Source organism: Melospiza melodia, chromosome 2 (assembly GCF_035770615.1).
Source record: "Melospiza melodia melodia isolate bMelMel2 chromosome 2, bMelMel2.pri, whole genome shotgun sequence".
Classification (NCBI taxonomy): Eukaryota; Metazoa; Chordata; class Aves; order Passeriformes; family Passerellidae; genus Melospiza; species Melospiza melodia.
The window spans coordinates 95,761,277-95,782,203 of NC_086195.1; the positions used below are offsets into that span (position 1 = coordinate 95,761,277).

Consider the following 20,927-nt stretch of genomic DNA (forward strand, 5'->3'; position numbering starts at 1 on the left):
TCAAGACATATTTCAAGTTACCAAAGGTGTCTTTCGTATGACAGCTGTGCCCATTGTTTGCAAGGGGAGCTGAAGAAATGTCTGTCTTACAGGCCTGCTCTGAATCCTTCCCTGATTTGTGTTTATACCTCTCTTTTTTCAGCAAAGGCGGGAAATGTAATTAGTGTATAATGACAGCTACAACAGTCCCAGAAAGAGGAGATTGATTCCTACCATGGCTGAAAACCCCCCTATACCATGTGTGTAATCAGGCTCAGTTTTTGAGTTCTAATTAACTTTATTAATGTTTAGTGCAGGAAGTACAAAGGCAACTTAAACAAGGATATAAAAAGCACTGGAGCATTGAAACACAGGTTTCATGTAACTGACTCTTATTGAAAGACATATTTTTCAGCATTTTGTAAAGAAAAATAAAGTAATTTAGAAGAAAGATATTAGATTCTTAATACACTCTTATATTAAGGAAGCTTTAAATAACAGAGCAAAGAGACTAACAATAGCTCCCTACTTGGTAACACTGGTAGCAGCTCTTTCTGATGTGCAATTAATAAATACGATAGCGAACACGCAACCCTGTACAGGGACAGTGGGATAAAAGAGATGCAATCACTTGCAAGACTCCTGTTATGCCAGCAGTAAGACTTTATGGGCTACTGGAAAATGAGTTTGTGAAAAACCAATTGAAAAAATCTTCCCCATTACATGTTCCTTTTATAGAAACATATTAATTTTGCATGTGAAAAGATAAAATATTACACTGGTAAATAACTGTGAAGACATTTTCCCCCACTAAGGACACAATTGCAAAATCTTGCAATCAAAGCAATTGTATATATTATTTTGATATAATAATCATAATAACCTTTAAAACAGCGATATATTAATTACACATAAAGTATATTATTTGCATAGATTTTTTTGTTTACTGCCCATGGATTACCATTTGGTAAATACATCTATAATTCATCAAGCTTTGGTGCTCTTTGATGAGCTCAAACTGGAATATAGCTGATACTGTATATTACTGTAATTGAAAAGGACACTATAATGATACATTTTTGGTGCTTTAACCTCCTAAATATAAAAATTAGAGTAGAAAATATAAGAATACCTTTTTTGTTATTTATTGACCCTATTCCCAGGCATGATGATTTAACAATACTTAAAAGATATTCCTGTTTTCAGAAGCACTCAAAACAGATGGTTAGCAGCCTGTCCAATAGAAAGATTGTGCTTTGGAACAATTTAGTATTTATCTTCTTCTGATACTTTTCATATGATTATTAAGTAAAAACAAATAATAAAAAACAGTCTTGCAGTTATACAAAACTATAGTATTGTTTTCTATAGTCTTGCTAACAAAGTTTAGAAGCAAATCCTTCATCCACAGAGAAGTCAGGAAGTCAGAAATATGTAACGTCAAAAATAGAAAATTATTATTTCTTTAAAGATGTAGTGTAGGCTATTGTTTTTAACTTTAATCTGGTATATGATTAGTCTATAGTGCTCGCAGTCTTGCCAAGAGAGCTTCTACTTCTGGAATGGCTTCTCCCCTAGGAGGGGACCCGATACGATCCATTTTCTTTTCTTTGCCACCTTCTCCATGACAGGATTCCTTTCTCCCAACAGCCCTGTTCAACACCTTAGAGCTTGTTTCCACATCATATGTAACTTCTTTGGTGACTGGGCTTCTTGTCGAGTTTAAAGTGATACTGTGGTGTGAACACGGCTTCTCTGGCTGTCCTTTCTGGTTCTCTGCAGAGACAAATCAAACAAACCTTGTTTCATATTAAAACACTCAGTTTCAATATTCTGTAATATAAAAAGACCTCTTGATCAGAAAAATTTTACATGCAGATGATGTACTACAAGAAGTAATGAATGCCAAGGAGGTAAGACAAAATATATTATCCAACTTCAAAAGCAGTGGACTGGGTCCCTTGGAAGTGATACAGACTTTACATGTCTTCATTAAATTAACATCCATATTTCTTACAAAATCATGGATATAGCATGACAGGATCCTCCTTTCTTACTGGAGTCAAAGAGATACCTAGCACCTCTTCCAAGGTTTTACCTCATTAATTACATTTCCTACATACTTTTTAATTGTTCAAATTTTAAAATGTATTTTAAAATCTATTTTAATTTAATTATCCATTGTTATACCTTTTCTTTCCTTAGGGAACTTTTAGGCAGCTAAATAATTTCAAGAAATTGCATAATTCACTCTTTTTTGCTAAACATCACTAGCATTGCCTGTCACACAAAGTTGCACTCAGTTAATATCCAGGCAGGAGTTTTGCAGGTTTGGCATGTATTAATAGACAGATTTCTTTTTCTGTCACTCCCCATCCCCCTTCCAGATCAAGTGACTGTTTTCCAAACCAGCATATGAGTGGCTTCTCTCATAGATCTCAAACTTTTTAAAAACAGACCTACTCAATATTCATGTAACCTTGAGCAAGGCTTGAAAATGCCTTCAACACACTTGACATGACATTTAAAGTTTTTTGGTTATTCGCTGAAAGATGTTCCATCATCCCAATAGTAATGACTTTGGAGCACAGGCAGTCACTCATGACAGTGTGTTTTATGTGAGTGCTGAAAATTCCTACCGAAAACAGCTTGTACATTAAAAGGCAGCTGCTGAAGATATTTACTGCACTGTCATTCCCTGACCAGGGGCTCTTGGTGATGGATGAGGATTTTACACACTTTCTTGGACAATCTCAGCGAATTTTGTAAGTACGATCACCTTTTGGGAGGTGGGAAGAAAATAAATTCCTCCTTTCCATCATCTTCTAAATCAGATAAGCAATTCTTAATTAAAATTTCTTAAGACAAATTTGACACTTAGCTGAAAAACGTAATTTTTTTTTTTTCACTATGGAAAATAATTTGACCTTGAATATGCAGCAGCACAGTGTTCCTGAATCACAGGAGGCCAATGACTGGTTATGAACATAGCTTTATAATTACATGTAATAAACCCGTCATATATAATTAAAATATCCCCTGTATGTGCACTCTTAAATGTCCCATTCTACTTAAATGTTTATGCTTATTGATTCTGAACACATATTTGCAAGCAGATAAAAGCGTGCTACCGGTGTCAATATACAAACTACCAGCTGCACCACAGATCTTCCTGTTTACATTCAATCTAGGGGCAGCAGGAAAAATAGTTGGTGTTTAAAAATCAACACTTTGAAGTATAAGAAAACGCGCTGTCATATCATCATCAGAGGTGAAACATAATTGTTGGATTTTAAAAAAGTATAAAAGAAATTAGGCACTGAAAGTAAGCTTCTCAAATGCACCATCAACGAAATTTTAACTATTTTGCACTTCAGCAGTCTTCACCCAAAAATGTGAGGATGAATTAGGGGTGGTGAATTAGACTGTATAACAGACATGGGGAACTCTTATTAACTGAGGCCTCAATCCAGCAGTAAAATCCCCCAGTTTCTCATAGTGTACACAGAGCAGAGTGAGACTCACAACTGCAGCCTAAGCAGGGAACTGCTACAAGCTAGCTATTGATAAGTAGTAGCTCATGGGATCTGTCCATACCCCTTCACCACTTTGAAACTCAGTAAGTAACTGAGGCTTTCACTTCAGTGTGTCCCACAAATTGCTGCCTGCAATCTGGAATTGTTGTGTAGGGATAGGACAGAGTAAAGCTGAAGACAGCTGTGCCTTTTTTTCCCCTTAATACAGCAGCAGTTGTGAATTTCTAGGCACCGACTAGTAAGTGCAACACTTAACTCGAATGACCGGCCTTTCCCTTCACTCTGAAGGGTCCTGAAAAAATGAAAAATGGCATTAGGAAAGTGCCTTAAACAGTGTTTCGTTTATGTGAGTAGTTTTCGTTTTATCTCCTTGATGATGTCAAGATTCACCAGAAAAATCACAAAGTCACAGTAGTGATTAGCAGCACTCCATAATAATGAGAACACTTTGGTCTCAGACATGTTACAAATAATATTGAGCAGCTAGAGTAAATGAAAAAAAATAGTGCTTGGACACATATTTTATCTAAATCCACTATCATCATCTCAAAGTTGTTATTTAGCTGCTTTCTAAATCAGGTGCCATCTTTACAGCTTATGTTCTTCAGTCAAGGAGGAACTTCAGAGAGCATTGCTATGCCTAAGTGCAAGTCCAGTATTAGCAGATGTGGAGGTAGATAGTGCCCTGCTTAGCAAATTGGCTGTTGTGAATTTCATTCAGAAACACTGAACTTTGCTAGGCTTGGCTCAGAAAGCATACACATTTACTTACAGCCCTAGATTTCATTTCAGTAAGCATGCATGCAAAGAATTAACCGCTGTATTACTTGAGGTATATGTGCTGCTCGTGGCATTCTTATCAGAGCAAAAGATGGCTTCTCTTTAAATCAAAGTGTAAAATTAGTAAAATTACAACTATCAAGGTAAAAAGTCTCACTAATTCATCAGTTTTTTATTTTAGGACAACAGAAATTAATTTGTGTTAAATTCAAACTCTTAAGCACTCTAGACTGCTTCACACACTGATTCAAAACTCACATGCATTTGGTACCACATCCATCCCACTGCCTTGACTTGGGATTGTAACCTCACCTTCCTCAAATCCTGTGCTATAGTGGTGAAACCAAAGAAGTTAATTTTCAACCTGTCAGTGTTGAGGTCAGTGGTTTAAAAAAACCAGTGCATCTTGCATGTGAATTCAGAACTACATGGCCGCAAACTGCTGCAGGTTAGCACACAGCTTTGACCACAACTGTGGAAAAACCAGACTTCCTTAGTCCCATACAATAAAAACTATAAAGCATATAGTTATTTACTTGCAAAAAAAGCTAGAAGTCAAGACTACCTGACAAAGTAAGTACAAGAATAAACAGCCATTAATTTACTGCTATTAGACATTAAAACCTTGAACTACCAGAGTAATGAAGTTCTGGAATTCACATATATACATGTGAAAGCAGGAAACCATAACCAGTCATAAGCATGAATTTGACCTGTTTCTGAAAACAGTATTTGATATGGCTGCCCAAACAGCCAGGACATGGCTTAGTCACATTGGCCACCTATGCTTCCATAGGGAACACACAGAAGATCCACAAACCATACTGGTCTTAACAGACTTTCCTAAAATGTTTTGAACCATTACATCATAGACATACATAAACTTGTTTTCTGCTTTTGACAATAAACTATATTTGAAACAAATTATGTATTTACTCACATGTATTGGTTCAAATAAACTTCTAAAGAACTGAATATAATTAAACACACAGAAGGTTAAACAAAAGCTACTCATGAAAAGGCACTTCTGCATGAATTCCTGTTAAGAAGAAAGCTTACATTTCTGGAGATGCACTATTTGTCCACCTACTGTAGCAAGGCGCACCTTCCAGCAGAAGCAAGACAAAAAGAAATCAGACATTAAAAATCACTGGATAAAGACAGAACTTATTAATTTCCTGTATATACTGGAAGTAGTTGAGACAAGTTTCTACTGTTTGGTCACTTTGAACAATCAAAATTTGTCATTCAGCCGTATCATAACAATCACTATGCAGATTAAAAAAAAAAATCAATAATTTTAAATTAATTATTAAGTTTTCTAAATGCTCAGGTGATAACCTATAATAGTTTTGACTTTACTGCTAGTGAATGCTCCCAGGCACGGGTTAGGCAGAGATTATATTGCCTACTACAAAAGTCTCAGTGTCCAGATTCCATGATATTTAAATCTTTTCTTTCCCTTGTTCAATATTGAACTTTTGTGGGTCCTCCAGACCTATTCAAATGCAGTTTTTGCAGATATTAATTGTTCAAACATTGCTGTTAATCAAAACCATTCCCAAGCCATATTCACAAAACCTAGAGCCAAATAGTTACTATCATATAGATACAAGACTTATAACAGCAATGTTCAGGAAATTCAGATGACAGAGAATTGTGCTTAAAATAGCTGTCCACAGTTGAAATGATGTCCAAACACAGCACAACTTATACAGCTTATAACTGTATGCTTATAGCCTATTAAAGGATACATCATATTCAGAAAAAGGAAATTGTGCCCTGGTATCTGAACAACAAAAAAAATCAGTAGTATGAGACTTGCCTGCTGTGAACTTGGGGAAAAAAATATGATCAGTTGGAGATTTTAAAATCCTACACAATAGTGTTATATATTACCTTTAATAGAGAACAAAAATGATTGCAAGAGACTCACTAAAGTTGAGATAGATTTTTTTAAAACAACGAATAAATATTTAACATTAAAAAGGATGCTGAAAAGCTTTATTTCATCACAGCATCTCAGTAAATGTCTTGATACTAAGGACATATTTTGGTTTTATGTAAATACTAGTAGACTGATTGAAAAATAAAGTTGCAAATACAATAAAGGGAACAGCACTGCGTGGCATTATATGCTCGTATTACAGTCATACATCTAAATGTAGGGCATGACAAAACTGTAACATAAAAAGAACAATTGCAGTTACAACCTCATTACATCTCTTACCAAGTTAACAGGAAAAAATGCTCAAAAACCCAGTGGAATATTTCTGATCTCGCTGACTTGTGCCTCACATGCTACTTCATATTCCTGAAGCTATGTCTATGCCAACATTTTCCAAAGCCCAACCATACTGACATTACTGGAAATGCAAATTATTTTTACATTTTAAGTCATGACTTGTCTTTTAAGTCATGTCCTAGACAATATTCTGAAGGACTGTCCCCATACCAAAGGGCTTTATCTTGGAAAAGGTAACAGCCTGAGCCATAACTCTTACCACTGGCTCCCCAGTTCGGTGCCATAGTTTGTCTCTCATTCCTCATTCCTGATGCATGGAACTGAAATTCTCAAAGACCAACACCATGCTGATGCTGTACTCATGTATTTTCCCAGCAAAACATCAGGGGAAAAGATCCTTCTCAAAGCTTGCCTTTTCCCTCAGAACCAGAATTTAGACATAACATGAAAGACTGCTATTAGCTAGAAGGTCCATCTGTATTACATAAGATCATTCATGAAAAAATAGGATAGCTTCTTTCTGGATGGTTTAATGGAAAATATTTTAAGTACTTTTTATTGATTTCATGTTTTTGCAACAATATCTCTGACTGACAAGGGTAGGCTTGAAGAATATCCCTGGTAAAAGGAGCACTGTGTGTTGCTATGACTTATTCGAAATTGAACCTGCAGCTTCAACCCTAATCCATAAAGGAGTGTGAACTGTACTCAAAAGAACTTTGCTTGATAAGCAATTTCTTACACCTCTGTATTTCATACCTAATGCTCACAACTCTACTGATCTTAAGCAGGCAATAACTCATGAGACATGAAAAAGTGTTACTGATATTTGGAACATTTCTTTTTTAAACTATGCACATATCATTTAATATTTGCTGCTGTTCTTGAGTGTTGCATTAAAAAAGGTGTGAAACACAAGGAATAAACACTATCAGTAAGCTCAATTTAGATGAGACAGTTTTCAGAAATAGTGGATACAGGGGGTTTATGTGCATTTCAAAGGCAAGAAATGAGTACATCAACACACAGTGTGACTAATACAGAGAATTTACAGAAACTAAATTTCAAAGACAGTCAATTACAAACTATGAGCAAAGAAATTTTTGACAAGAGGAACTATGCTGGACCAGCTTCCTTTTACTTGGCCCCAAAGTAAAGCCTTTAAAAATTATTTTAATCCCTTTCCTCCTTCTATTTTCTCAAAGACTACTTTAAGTTCCTGCTGATCACTCCATTCAAAGTTTTAACTATCTTTTCTGAAGACTCATTGAAATTGCAATGAGTTTGAACCAATTTCTCTGTTTAAACTAATATATTCTCGCCTGTGATAAGACAATGACTTTTTTTTACAAGAAATGCAACTTTCATTTACTAGGATTTTAACAAAAGTCTTGAGCACCTGTCAAGATGATAAGAGAACAAGAGTGTGGATCAAGCTGCTGACAGAAATCGCCCAAGGTCAGTGAGAGAAGAGTCCTCTGCAGGTGTCTTCTAAGACAACTGTTTCAGACTTAGGATTTTGGCATCCTTCCTATTTCACCCTGAATTACAGTTGATTTTCAGTGTCTTTTAATGCATTTTTCCCCAAAAGAAGGCACATTTGGCAGTTTCTAGGAAAACTGCAAAATGGAAATTTCCAAAACAGAAATCTTCATTGTGGTCATTAATGATTTTTAGAGCACATGCTTTGAAATATTATTGAAAAACTAAATTCTAAGTATCTTAATTTCAAAATGAATAAATCATAAGCCATAACTTTAGTATTAATAACTAATAAATTCATCTTCTTATTTATGTCAGACAAAGGTGGTTAAAAGGTAAATATTGATCTACATGAATACCAAAGGCATGGGGTCTTCAGGCCCCAGAAGGCAGAAACAATCTACAGCCTAGGTGTTTATAGGATTTCTCTCAAGGTACAAATAGGACAAACATCAACTTTTTCTCTTAAGTCAAAAAGTAGCAGGGAAATGACAATAAAACTGGAAGTTAACATATTTTACAGTATTTTAAAGTCATGAAATGTGGTCTATTACTTGTTTTATTTTCTTCACAGGTATATTGCAGCTTGCATTCCAAACTGTCTTTAGAGTTAACAGTCAAAAATGATGAATGTCTAAGTTAGTGACCTGTGACAAGATACACAGAGGTCCATAGTCTAAAGCTACTCTCTTCAGCTGATGATAATTAATGTAGATCACACATACTAAAATGCCTTCGAGCAGCAGACACATTTAGTCTCCAGACCTGTCTGCAAACCAGCTCCCTATAGATGAATACTGCTTTCAAGGTGCACTTTGATAAAAAAACTTCAGGAATATGCATAAAGACTACTGTCATCAAAGGAAAGCCACTAGCGGATGCAATAGGGAATGATAAGCAACATGCTGATGAAAATAACTGAAATGGAAAAGAAACACAATTTTGTCTTCTTTTACCAACCGTTGAGGAAAAACACAGTAGGAAGCCTCCTTCCTCTGGAAAATAAAACCCACAACAAATCCAAACAACAAAGCAAATCTTAAAGACTGACCTTATATTTATGAGATTCTACTCACTACAGTTCTAAATGTTGTTATTGCTTCTGTTGAGTATATACTATTTAGCATACACATGGAAAAAAAACCCAGACAAACAAGCAAAACCCACAAAACTCCACAAAAAACATGCCCCATTCCTGGAGAGGTTCAAGGCCAGGCTGTACTGGGTTCTGAGCAACCTGATCTAGTGGGTGGTGTCTGTCCCCATGGTGTGGGTGTTGGAATTAGATGACCTTTAAGGCCAATTCTGACCCAAACCACTCTATGATTTTATGTCTCGTCTTGGGATGGCTATATGATGCTTGTGTCCCCAGTGGTCTGTTCTGTTTATGCTGGATATTAAGTTTTGCACCTTTAAGTTTGGTTTGAAAGTGAAGGGGCAGAGAAGAAGCAGCAGTTTGTTTTCAGACACTGCACTCACTCATCCACATTCCGGCTCTCGGACTGTGCTGTCTGCAGATGGACAGAGCTCTCCTTTGCTCCTAGTTAGGTTTTAGCTAGCTGAGGCAGAGAAGTTCCCCAGACCGTGGCCTTTTTCTTTTTCTTGGAACTGTTCAAACCTGCTCTGGACTGAAAACCCAGAAAAACACTGGGAGCTCACACCTGTGTCCCACCGGGGCCCAGGATGCGGCATTTTCCAGCACAGGAGGGACTGATAAGAGACTGAGTGAGCCAAGCTACAGCCCATGACAAGGACTTTCTGAATTTGCCATCTCTTCACAACAGCAAGAGGTTTTATTGATTAATATTATTCATTTTTCCACATTTGTGAGTACTTTGTTAAATAAACAATTTTTCCCGCTTTTCTCGAAGGAGATTTATGTCTCCAAAACTGGGGAGGGGCGCGCTTGAATTTGCTTTCTAGAGGGACCCCTTCGGAAGTTTCCTCCCAAATTTGCCTTAAACCAGGACATGTATCTATTTCTAGTAATTGCCTTCAAAGTTTGACACTATTAATATTTCTTATCCACTACTCTTGATATCAAATGATTACAGGATATTCCATAGCTATTCCAGTAGCTTCTACAAATCCATACAATTTTTATTTCTTATTTTTTATCCCAAACTTCCATTCCCAGGTTTATACCAGTAATGAGAGTACTGGTAGATTGAACTGATTTAAGTTTGAATACAAATACTTTGTAATATCAGATCAAACCAATGAGAAAAACCATCTTTCTCTCATCATCTGCTGCTCTTTTCTCCTAAGGAATCAAACTACTTCTGAGCTAAAGGGAAATAAATCCACAGAGTCCTGGAAATACTTTTGGGAACGGCATAAAGAGGAGAGGCTAGAGCTGAAAGTAAATTAGGTGGGTATTAGTTTTAACAGTTGAAGAGAAACACAGTCTCCTCACATTGCTGTAAGAGGCACAGGACCAACGTCCTGGGGTAGCTCTTGCCCACACAGGTCACAGTCACAGTGGGCTGTCATTCACTATTATTCAAAAGATTGCAAGAATAGCATATGGCTCTCAGGCTGCTCTACCTTTAAATGTTTTTAAAAGAGGTCTCTGGAAGAAGAGCAACAGAGAGCACTACATGCTGTTAATGCTATGACAGGGAAGAGTGTAGTGATTTACTAACCTGGACAAGTATTTATGAGAACTCTGAATTCTAATCTGTGCTTCTTTATAGCATGGGTGCTTTTTAAGAGAACAGAAGCAGACCTGACTGTGAAGTTTAACTTGTGTAAACTAACATCCAAGATTGCCTTCATAAATACACTGGATGGAAATGGAATGAAGCCAAATCATCCTAGTTCATGTAACGTTCATATTATTATTATTATGGTCGTTACTTTCCTCTGACAAAGCTCTGCAGAAAATAATTGACAGCATGCTAATGAGCAGACTGTAATCATGGAGCAGGAAATAGTACATATTTAAGAAGATTTCTGTGCAAAAGTAAATATTGGGAAATAAAGACAGAGGAAAAGTTATTCATCTCTCCCTCACTCTACTAGATTGCATAAATATACTCCTTTGATAATTCTCTCTTTCTTTAGATGATGCTCTAATTAATGCTATGTGCTTTCACCTAATTATTCCCTCTCTTTGGGATGGACTAATTTGGCCTTGTTCATATGTGGTGAGAGATGGAACATAAAAAAATGTTTCTACTCTGCACATAATCCAGCCATATGTGTATTTGACCTTAACAACTGTACTCTGCAAGTGTGACAAACTGCTCTGAAAAGGGACACTGATTTCAACAGTCTCTGAAAGAGGAATTATTATTTTAAAATGGCTTTTACTGACTCCTCCAAATACCACTGAATTATCACAAGACAAATTCAAGCTACATTATCATGGGTAATTAATCCGGTCAATGTGAATTCAAAATGCTGTGTTTAATATCACTAATGGTGTGCACTTTTTATGCAATGAACATATTTACTGCCCTATATTTGACCAATTAAACTCTTAGCAGCCACTTTGGTATGTTAAAAACAACAGAAGTTAACTGTAGTACTTCCTCCTTCTATTCCTAATCAATCGCACTCAAATACTATTTAGTAATCACCAGCTAACAAAGGTTAATCTTACCGTGTAGGAGAGGTTTTTTTTAAATTTTCAAAAATCTAAAATGCAACATACCTTTGCACGCACAGAAAAAAACCAAACCCTTTCTCATGGAAGGACTTAAAATATTACATAGAATATGAAAAACTGAACTACTGAAACCCTGAAGCCTTTATATTCACTGAGAAAACAAGGCAGAAGGCAATAAGACCTCCCAGGCCAAGGAAAGAGAGTTTTAACATAGACTTGTTTTTCTTTTGTCTGTTTTGACTTATGATGCAGTCTTGCAAATGAGTTTAGCTCAAAAGGTGATATTAAAAACAAATGGTTAGAGATCATCATGGTATATTAATTATGCAAAAGAACCCAAACCAAATTTAATCAGGAGATTCCAAACAGGAAAAATTGTCTCTCTCTCTTTTTTTTATTTTTTTTTTGACAGAGACGGTTAAGAAAACATTTATGGTAATGCCAGAGCATCTGCTGATTAAAGTCAAAGCTGCAGGACGCCAACATTAAATCACTGAACCATCTTGACAGCTTCTGGGTACTTGAATTTCATTCTAATAATAAACTGCTGTGAAATTTACACAAATCGGAAAATTAGCCAGAAAATGTTTACAAAGACCATAGGTAAGAACATATAAAGCAGATATCAAATTGATTTGCATCTGAAAAAAACAGAGCTAAAAAAAAGTGTGGCACTCAGACATTTCAGAGCTGAATTTAATTGGGAAATCTCTAAAAGACTAAGTGCTTTAAGAACAGAATATAATTTTATCATTAATTTCCTAATGATTTTGACCTATCTCTTTTGTTCGGAATTGTTAGCATGCTTGTTTGTTTAACATAAACACAGATGAGCCATTTGAACGCAGCCTGCAACATTTAAAATCAATTTTTAATTCCTGACACCTGAGGATTCCACACAGAACAATATACCTCATTGTAAAGCTTTAATTGATGCATCTATGTGCTGCAGAGGGTGATTACTTGAATAATAAGTATGAGACTTGTGATCTGGTTGCTAAGCAAATGTGAGAAAGAGGAAAAAGTCCAAGAAACAATGTAACAATGAATCAAGGTGAGATGACAGGATAATTATTCTGTGAACTGTCATGTTGAAGGACTCTCAGAACATTGACCTGCACTTGATCACATATCAGAAGATTGCCTGAGGGGTAATTAAAATAATAATACACAAGCTCAGAAGCTCACAAAGAAAAAACCATATGTTTAACTTATTTCTCTATAGCATGCATGGTCAAATACATTCTCATGTTAAATGTAAATGCTTGAACAGAGCAAGAATTCAGAGAACAACATATTACAGCAAGGACCACTAAAGTTTACCTGAATTAGCATGAATGCTTTTCTTTCTTCAATTACTCTGGGCATTCAACTAAATATTATTCATACTATGACACATAAAAGCATAAAATCTATGGAGTTTTCTTAATGAAGTTGGGAAAAATGTAGTCGTTTTAAGATATGCTTAAAGTTAGTCCCTTTAAGATATGCAAGGGAACGTGTTCAAAAAGAACTTTTCCTCTTTTCCCTGAGATTTTATTGCTGAGCATGACATCATATGGTAGAGCATCAGTCACCCATGTCAGTTATCCCCTTCCGACCTCTTTCCCACCCTGAGCCTCCTGGCTCTGTGTTTTTGTGTGTGGACAGACAGAAAGTCACGATATCATGCAAGCACAGCTCAGCAACAGCTGAAACACTGGTCTGGTGGCATCACCAGTCACTAAAATAAAGCACAGCAGCTTATGGGCTGCCATGGAGAACATAAAGGCCAACCCTGGCACCCCCAATAAAATCAGAGATGGTGCAACAACTCTATGCCATTGCATATATGAATTTGATGGAAGCTGTTCACATGGCAGATTACAGACTTTAAAGGCAAACTTTTACACAATTCCATTTTTTCTTGTTTAGGCTTTTGTTTAGTTGTTTACTGTATCAGTTTATATTGCCATGCTCCCCACTGCAAGCCTAGACTTTAGTTTCAAGCCCATACATGATCATATCTAAGCAATGACAATTTCTTCTTAAATAGTGATGTGGAGAATCTTCGCTGCCTTTAAACCAGCCATTGCCAGTCTTGTTTAGGGGTGAGCTTTGCCAATTGTGTGAAATCATTAGTGTTTACTACTTAGCAGCTGTACTGACTATAGATGCCAACTTGATGTAGACAAAAAACCCTCAACCCATTAAACAACTTATTTCCAGAACCAAATTAGTCTGTGATGGAAATCACTTGACTGCTCAGAAATCTCCTCAATTTTCCTCCCCATTATTCCATTCCTTGCTGAAGAAACTAGAAGACAGCCATGGGAAGTTCTCTGGATACTCTTCAAAAATTTAAGACCACTCAAAAAACTTGAAAACATTTTTTTAGGACACAAGATGCACACACAGATTCATGTGTATATAAATTCATTCAGGCTAGAATGTCTATAGGTTATTCCTAGTTATACACAAGCACAATCACCACGCAGTTCTCATGAAGACAATTCTTTTTCTCCCACCGTGTTCTAAAGAGATGATAAAAACACCTTTTAGGAAACACAAGATAACTAATAATTATTAAAATGACACTTTTTTCTAGAACAACTATATTGTGTAAACTCATTGCTAGCTCATCAGTTAAATTAGTCACTCATACCAAACACGTTAGAGATATATTCTCACGTCTTTTCTAGCACCTTCATTAGTGATCATTTCCAGAGAAAAGCTACACCTGAGTAGCTTCAAATGCTAAGGAAAAAAACAAATGCAATTGAAAAATCTCAAAATGTTCAGCCGTTCACTTGTCTAAGGAAAATTTATTAAAATGCAAATTTCTTGCATGTTACTATTAATTTTAAAGCAACATCCTATAGAAGAAATATAATTTTCAGTTTTGTGTAATAAAATAATACCATATACAATTGGTATTATTATCTAGATTCTCATTGTTAGTCAGCAGTGTTAAGAACAACAATTCAGCTGACTCCAAGGAGATTTGTAACAATTTTGCAGCAAAAATTGTAGGCTAGATATTTATGTGTTTTTATTTCAGAAACATAACTGAGGAAAACTTTATGGAAGGGAGTGTGAAGGAAGTCTTAGTCCTCTATGTCTAAGAATTCAGTTATGGCACTCTATAATTTATCTTATGTCTCTTAAAAACCTTTGCTTCTTCTGAGCTTAGTAGCAAAACAGATTTCTTCCAGAAATTAAGCTTAAAATCAGGACAGTTTCAATAAGCTGAAGCAGATGTATAAATTTAAAACTCTTTGCTTATGTAACAGAATACAGCTTAAAGCAAAACGTTCAATTACATTTGTGTAGATGCATTTCCTTTTTGTGTGGTAATGAATGCTTTGAAATATCCTCAGTTAAATTTAAAAAGTTAAAACAATAAACTGCAAATTTAACTGGCCTTATTATAACTACAACTATGAAATAGATATAACTCATTGACTATGGATACATTTGTTTTGCAGGTACAGAAACAAACCTGACTGTTCAGTGTTATATAAAATTGTTTCTAACAAGAGCATGCAAAGTCCTGTGCGTCCTTGTGCCTGACTAAAGGCCCTTGATCCAGTGTGAGATTAAGTGGACTGAAAGAATTTGTGCTGGTTGCCTCAGGCTCCCTTCACATTCAGCGAGGAGAAACAAGCACTTTCAGACTGTGCTTCATTTCACCCTAATGTAGACATTTTAAACAGGTAAAGAGAGCCCACACTTCAGATATCTAACAGTAACTTCTGTATCTGGAAGATTTAGACTTTTGACCACAGCAAAATCTGCATAAAAGGTGCATTTCCTAGTCTGGACCAGGACAAGGGATTGTTGAGATGACACCTCCCCTATGGGGGAGGACAGGGTGCAGATTTGGGGATTTTAAGGACTGATAGATTATTAAGTATACATCTCACCACTTATTTAACAGAAGCTGTAAAATTTCACAAAGCTTTTTCTGGCTACATGAAGAATATATTTTAAAAAGTTACAGTTGCTACAGTGAACACTTTGGATATAAGCAGGAGAACGCTCTTTAGTATGCAATATGCTGACAAGAACTGTAGATGTGAGGCACCATTACTGAGCACACTGCTCAGCCATTACCTATCACCATTTTTTCCTTTTTAAATATCCTTTAAATAACCTACACCTCCAGTAGATGTAGCTCTTATAGTTGTTTAGGTTCTTCTCTCTGACAGATTTGGTATACCCAAACTTGTGTATAGCTTGGCAAGTTTCTGACAAGCTTGAAACATGTTCTGGATTTTAAAATCAGCCTATGCAATAAATTATTTCTACTTCTGCATTGGTACATGGAATCCTACCCTTGAGGTGAAAATCATCACTTCTTTAAACTGAAATTGGCTTAGATTTAGTCCTGGTCATGCAAACTTACAAAACTCTAGTTATACAACTAGAGTTGTATACATCAAAACATAAGAATTTCACATCTACGGAGGACTAAGTGTTTAAGCTTAGTCTTTAGAGATGATACTTCAAAAAGGAAAGCAACCCTGTGATTATTAGATATTACTTCTGAAGTGTACGCATTTTTGTTAAGTAAAATAGATTAGTAGGTGAAAGAATTAAAGTAACAGAGATTTGAGTTCCATGAAAATGTTTTATGAAGTCTCTCTCTAAAAAAACAAGATAACTCAACAAAACCAAAACACCCACAGCACTGCTTTTGCAGAGTATTCTCCAAGTTAAAGACAAAGAGATAAAATCTGGGCCTTATCATATCATTTTATGCATATATTACAGAATAGTTTTCTCTTACTTGTACAACATACTAAATATTATGCTAAATTTGAATTATTCCATAAAGCATAAAGCTAAAGAACTAGCAAAGAAAAGCATTAAGAGTTCAACATGGTAAAAAATATAAAATGTCAACACACAAAGCTATTTTGGTATGAAACAAAAACATGCCGTTATTTGAGACTCAATCATTTGAAAAGACTATTTTCAACAATCTTTTCACTGTTTAACAGACTTTGGTATATATTCCATCATTCATTCAGAAAATAATCCAAATGACCTATGCCCATCAGAATTACAACACAAATACCATTTTCCTCATCAGATTATGCACAGCTCCATAGTCACTGGTGCATATAGGAAAGACTGTGATACACAAAGATTCAGCTGAAAGGTATTTCAAATTTAGGAGACAACTCATTTATAGGAAAAATCTATTTGTGGGTGGCTGAGGTTGTTTTGTACCGTACTAATTACACAAAATACAGAATTTCTGAGAGCGATACAAAGTGTGGAATGTTATCTATGGATCCTACGTACCCACTACAGCTGTATTTCACTATAATGAAATCATTGTAGAGCATGGTAGTCCTGGTGCAGAATCATTATGCCTGACTCTGCAGAACAATAATGGCAAAGAGATTGCACTGTCAAGGGACTAGTCAAGGGAAAAAGGCAATCTTCAGAGCACAATTAAAAGCACATACTTTAGGTATCTATTGGCTTCTTTCGATTAGAGACAGAGCCTAGCTTAGATTAGTTTTAAATAGATAGTGAAGGCAAGCAAAACAGATCCCATGTAATTAAGTGGAATATATCTACACCTGAACATAAAGTTTATTTACCCGCTTTACATGTGTCTATACCTGTCTGAGAACTGCCAGCTTTGAACAGTAATTTCTCACCAATAGTATTCAAAGGATGTTTTGTTTCAAACAGAAGTGGTGCAACTTGGAAAGAGAAGTGGGCTGAAGTAGTGAAATAGAGTATATGAGAGACAGACACCTGTAAGAGCAGCACTGTGGGCAGCTGGATGGCTGCAGAGCGTGCACTGATGTGACTTCCTGGCCAGAAAGACTGGTAAATCTTGGACTGGGAGTCCTCACCTGCCTTGGGAAGACAATTCTGCTGTTCAGAGAAAAGAGACTCTTGACTGCTTTAGGGGTGACATGACGTCATTCTTGTCTGAGTTCAGGAACAATGTCTGAGTTCAGCTGCAACTGCAATTCCTTCTTGAGGATTTCATTCTAAAGCAGGTCTTAATGAGATGACAGCTTGCTCTCTAGCCCTGGGACCTTCACTGGTTTAGCTTCTATCACCTTATTTCCTTTGTAGTTTCACTTGCTTTTAAGTGACATTTAAGTCTTCTTTAAGAAGACAGATAAGTAAGCTAATGGTAATAAAATTACTGCAAGATACTGTTAATTTTATTGATTTATATAAAACATTGGCTACATGTGAAACTGAATTAGATGAGAAAGCATCTTAGAAAGAACTGAGCACTTAGGATGGATGAGAGAGTTTTGGAAAAACATTTTCAGCTGCACCCAAGAGCGTGTAGGTAAATGAAGGATAGGGAAAAGCAAGATAATCAAACTTCTGATTGTGTAAGTCTAGGACACAGAACAGCACTTGAATTCTGTGCACTTATTTGACTTGGAATATTGAAATCCACTGAATAGGAAACTTAACAACAGGAAGTTACATTAGAATGCTGGGTCCAATTTAAGAAATCAATCATTCACCTGCACTTTCTGAAAAAAAAAGAGAAAAAAATGTTTGAATTTTTTTTTTTGAAAAATATAAATCAAGAAATCACATAACTATAAAATTAGGTCTTAGATGTTTTTTTTTTTTTTAGTGATAATTATTTTTCTTTAAGTTTCATTAAACATCCTTTATTATTACCAAAGAATGATATTTTTTTTATTGGATGAAATAATATAAATCCAAATATAGCACTGGTTAAGCATTTCATTCTCAAAAAGATCAATTATATTTTCTTGTATATTTACAAAAATATCAAAAATAGCTATAACCCAGTAAAGCAGAAAATTCACTAATGTGAAATCACCATTCCTGAAACTGTTTTTGCTTAAATGTACAAAGTTGAAGGTTAAAAACTACAATTACACATGGGTTATCAAAGAAATATACAGTCTCTATGGAGAAAACCATTCACTTTCTCAGCCAAAATTTAAAGACTTTTTATATGAAGTCTTTGTGCAAAATGTTTCATTGAGTAATTGCCATAGTATTTCACAAAATAACAATGAAATGCAACAGCTGAGAGACGATAAATATTGTCACATTTCTTTCTTACATTTCGGAGAAAATTTTATTTTTATCTTTGTAGTTACTTTACTAACAGATTTTACTCCCATAAATCTGAAACATTGCATTTGTCCTCATTTGCAAATTTGGTCCTCAACATTTAATATCCTGTGTGTGATAAACTGGAACTCAAATATACAGTATTGTCCCTTTTACTTCAAAGAAGCACTATTTTATAGCACCCTAGCATAATGATTGTGGGACATTTATCACAATGCACTGGGAGCCAGAGTTTTCTAACAAAAGCAATTGAATAGCAGAATAGTGGGATAGTCGACTTATTGAAGTCTGTAAGGAATAGCTAAATGGACAGCAGCAATTAACAAGATATGCAGTAGAATACCTTTTAGAAACCTTTTAGGTGTTAGGAAATATCTAGTGACCAGTGTTTGTTAGAGACATAAGACATCTTATGAAAAAATGTCAAAGACACCCCACTCTGCCTGATGTTGTGTATGAAGAATCTTCAAGTCTTTCAAGATCAGCTTTCACCACGCTGGCCATGAATCAGTGTTTTGTAACTACCTCTGTGCTACCTGATGATGAGGGAAAAATAGTATTCTTCTCATTTTCACTGCATTTATTGTTTTGAAGCAGTTAAAAGAAAGGCAATTTTCCAAAATAAACAAACCCATGCATGGCTACTTTCTTTCTCTGAACCTCAAAAAACACCATCAGTACTGTTGTTTAAATAACTGGTCATTTAAAAATGCTTGATTTAGGATTTTTTTATATATATAACTTTCAGTTTATTTCAGTTAAAAGAAATACCAGACACTTATTAATGGTGCATGGCTAAAATATTAAAATTGGGGCAGTTGAAAAATCCGTCACTTGGTGCAGTTACTGTTTCACAACAGGAGCAGTAATTTCTTGAAGAGTGACATGTTTCCTTATGCCACAGCCATTCTTCACTTACAAAAGCTTTTACTTTGAGGGGAGGGGACAAATTCTTGCCATCTATTACTATGCAGTCCATTACAATGGGTTCATTCATATTTATAATACAATCTGTGATGTTGATGCAATCACTTTAGACTTCACTGTTATTTCAAACAAATCCATAACTGAGAAAAAGGCAGGCTGCTGACAGGAGTTAATGTGGGTTTTACTCTGTTTACAATTGCTTTCTAATCTACTAAATGGCTGTGAAAATTGATGCACTGTTAGAAGTGCTTTTATACACTACTACAGATAAAGGGCTGTTATACTGCAGTAATCTCTGTAATGCTAAATTGAATTTTTGACAGTGTTTTTTTCGTTTTTCCAATTTGAATGTGACAAGGTTGGCTACTGCATTTACAGTAAACTTAATTCCATCAATGCAAAGCATTTTCCCATTTTTATTGAGATGCCTATTATTGCTATGAATAAAAGAAGTTAGAGATAAAAACTTGTAACTATTGCAATATGTACTTTAGGGAAAATCTCTTAGTGGCCAAAGTATGAGACAGAGTCACTAAGTTTTGCCATCACATTTGTGACCTGTTGAAGCTGTGCAAGTGAATCCTTACGAGGTAAAACACAGTAGTACTGCTTCCAGAACTGCTCAGCTTGCCATTGAGGTAAACAGATTCTCCTTAAATATCATAAAATAAAATCTAGGATTAGGTGATTTCCTAATAAGTAACTTTCCAGTGGGATTTTGGGGAGACATGCAAAGATAGTTGCTTAGTCACATGACCAATGGAAACACAGTTATAAAGAAGTCCAAAGAATGTATACTTCAGTTTATCAGCCTAAATGCAAAACCACCAATAAAAAAATACAGCCTTTTATCTCCCTGATAAAGAGAATGCAAAAATACCAAGGCTCTTGCTGACATGAAACACAAGTACAGAAGATTTAGGTACTGTAGAATAGGTGCCCTAAAAATTCCTGACACTTATCTGAAATGTCTGGTGCCCCACTAAAACCTGAATATGAGGAATGCAAGACAAATGCCTTTTTATGTTAATCAAGGAACTTGTTATTTTTTATATGGATGTGAAAATATTACTAAAAATTAACGATCAGATCTTCTACATGGCACCTGATGGAAACAAGTCCTTTATGTTCAAGACATTTGCATATGTCGTAACTTCAAAATGTACTTATATGTTTTAATTCACAAAATTTAATAAAGAGATAGAGCTCTCTCAGATAATGAAAAAGCTTAGGTTGATGAAGACCTCTATAGAGGTCATCTGGTTCAAACCCAGCTTCA

General features: G+C 35.5%; 1 protein-coding gene across 1 annotated transcript in view; it reads right to left on the bottom strand.

Moving 5' to 3' along the window:
• Positions 1–270: 270 nt before the first annotated feature.
• The window catches only part of DIAPH3 (diaphanous related formin 3), a 195,772-nt gene continuing 175,115 nt past the window's right edge, over positions 271–20,927 (bottom strand). The window contains exon 28 of the mRNA XM_063150337.1: positions 271–1,755. Within this exon, the coding sequence (XP_063006407.1) occupies positions 1,499–1,755 (257 nt within the window). The 3' untranslated portion in view covers positions 271–1,498. The remainder of the gene's footprint in view (positions 1,756–20,927) is intronic.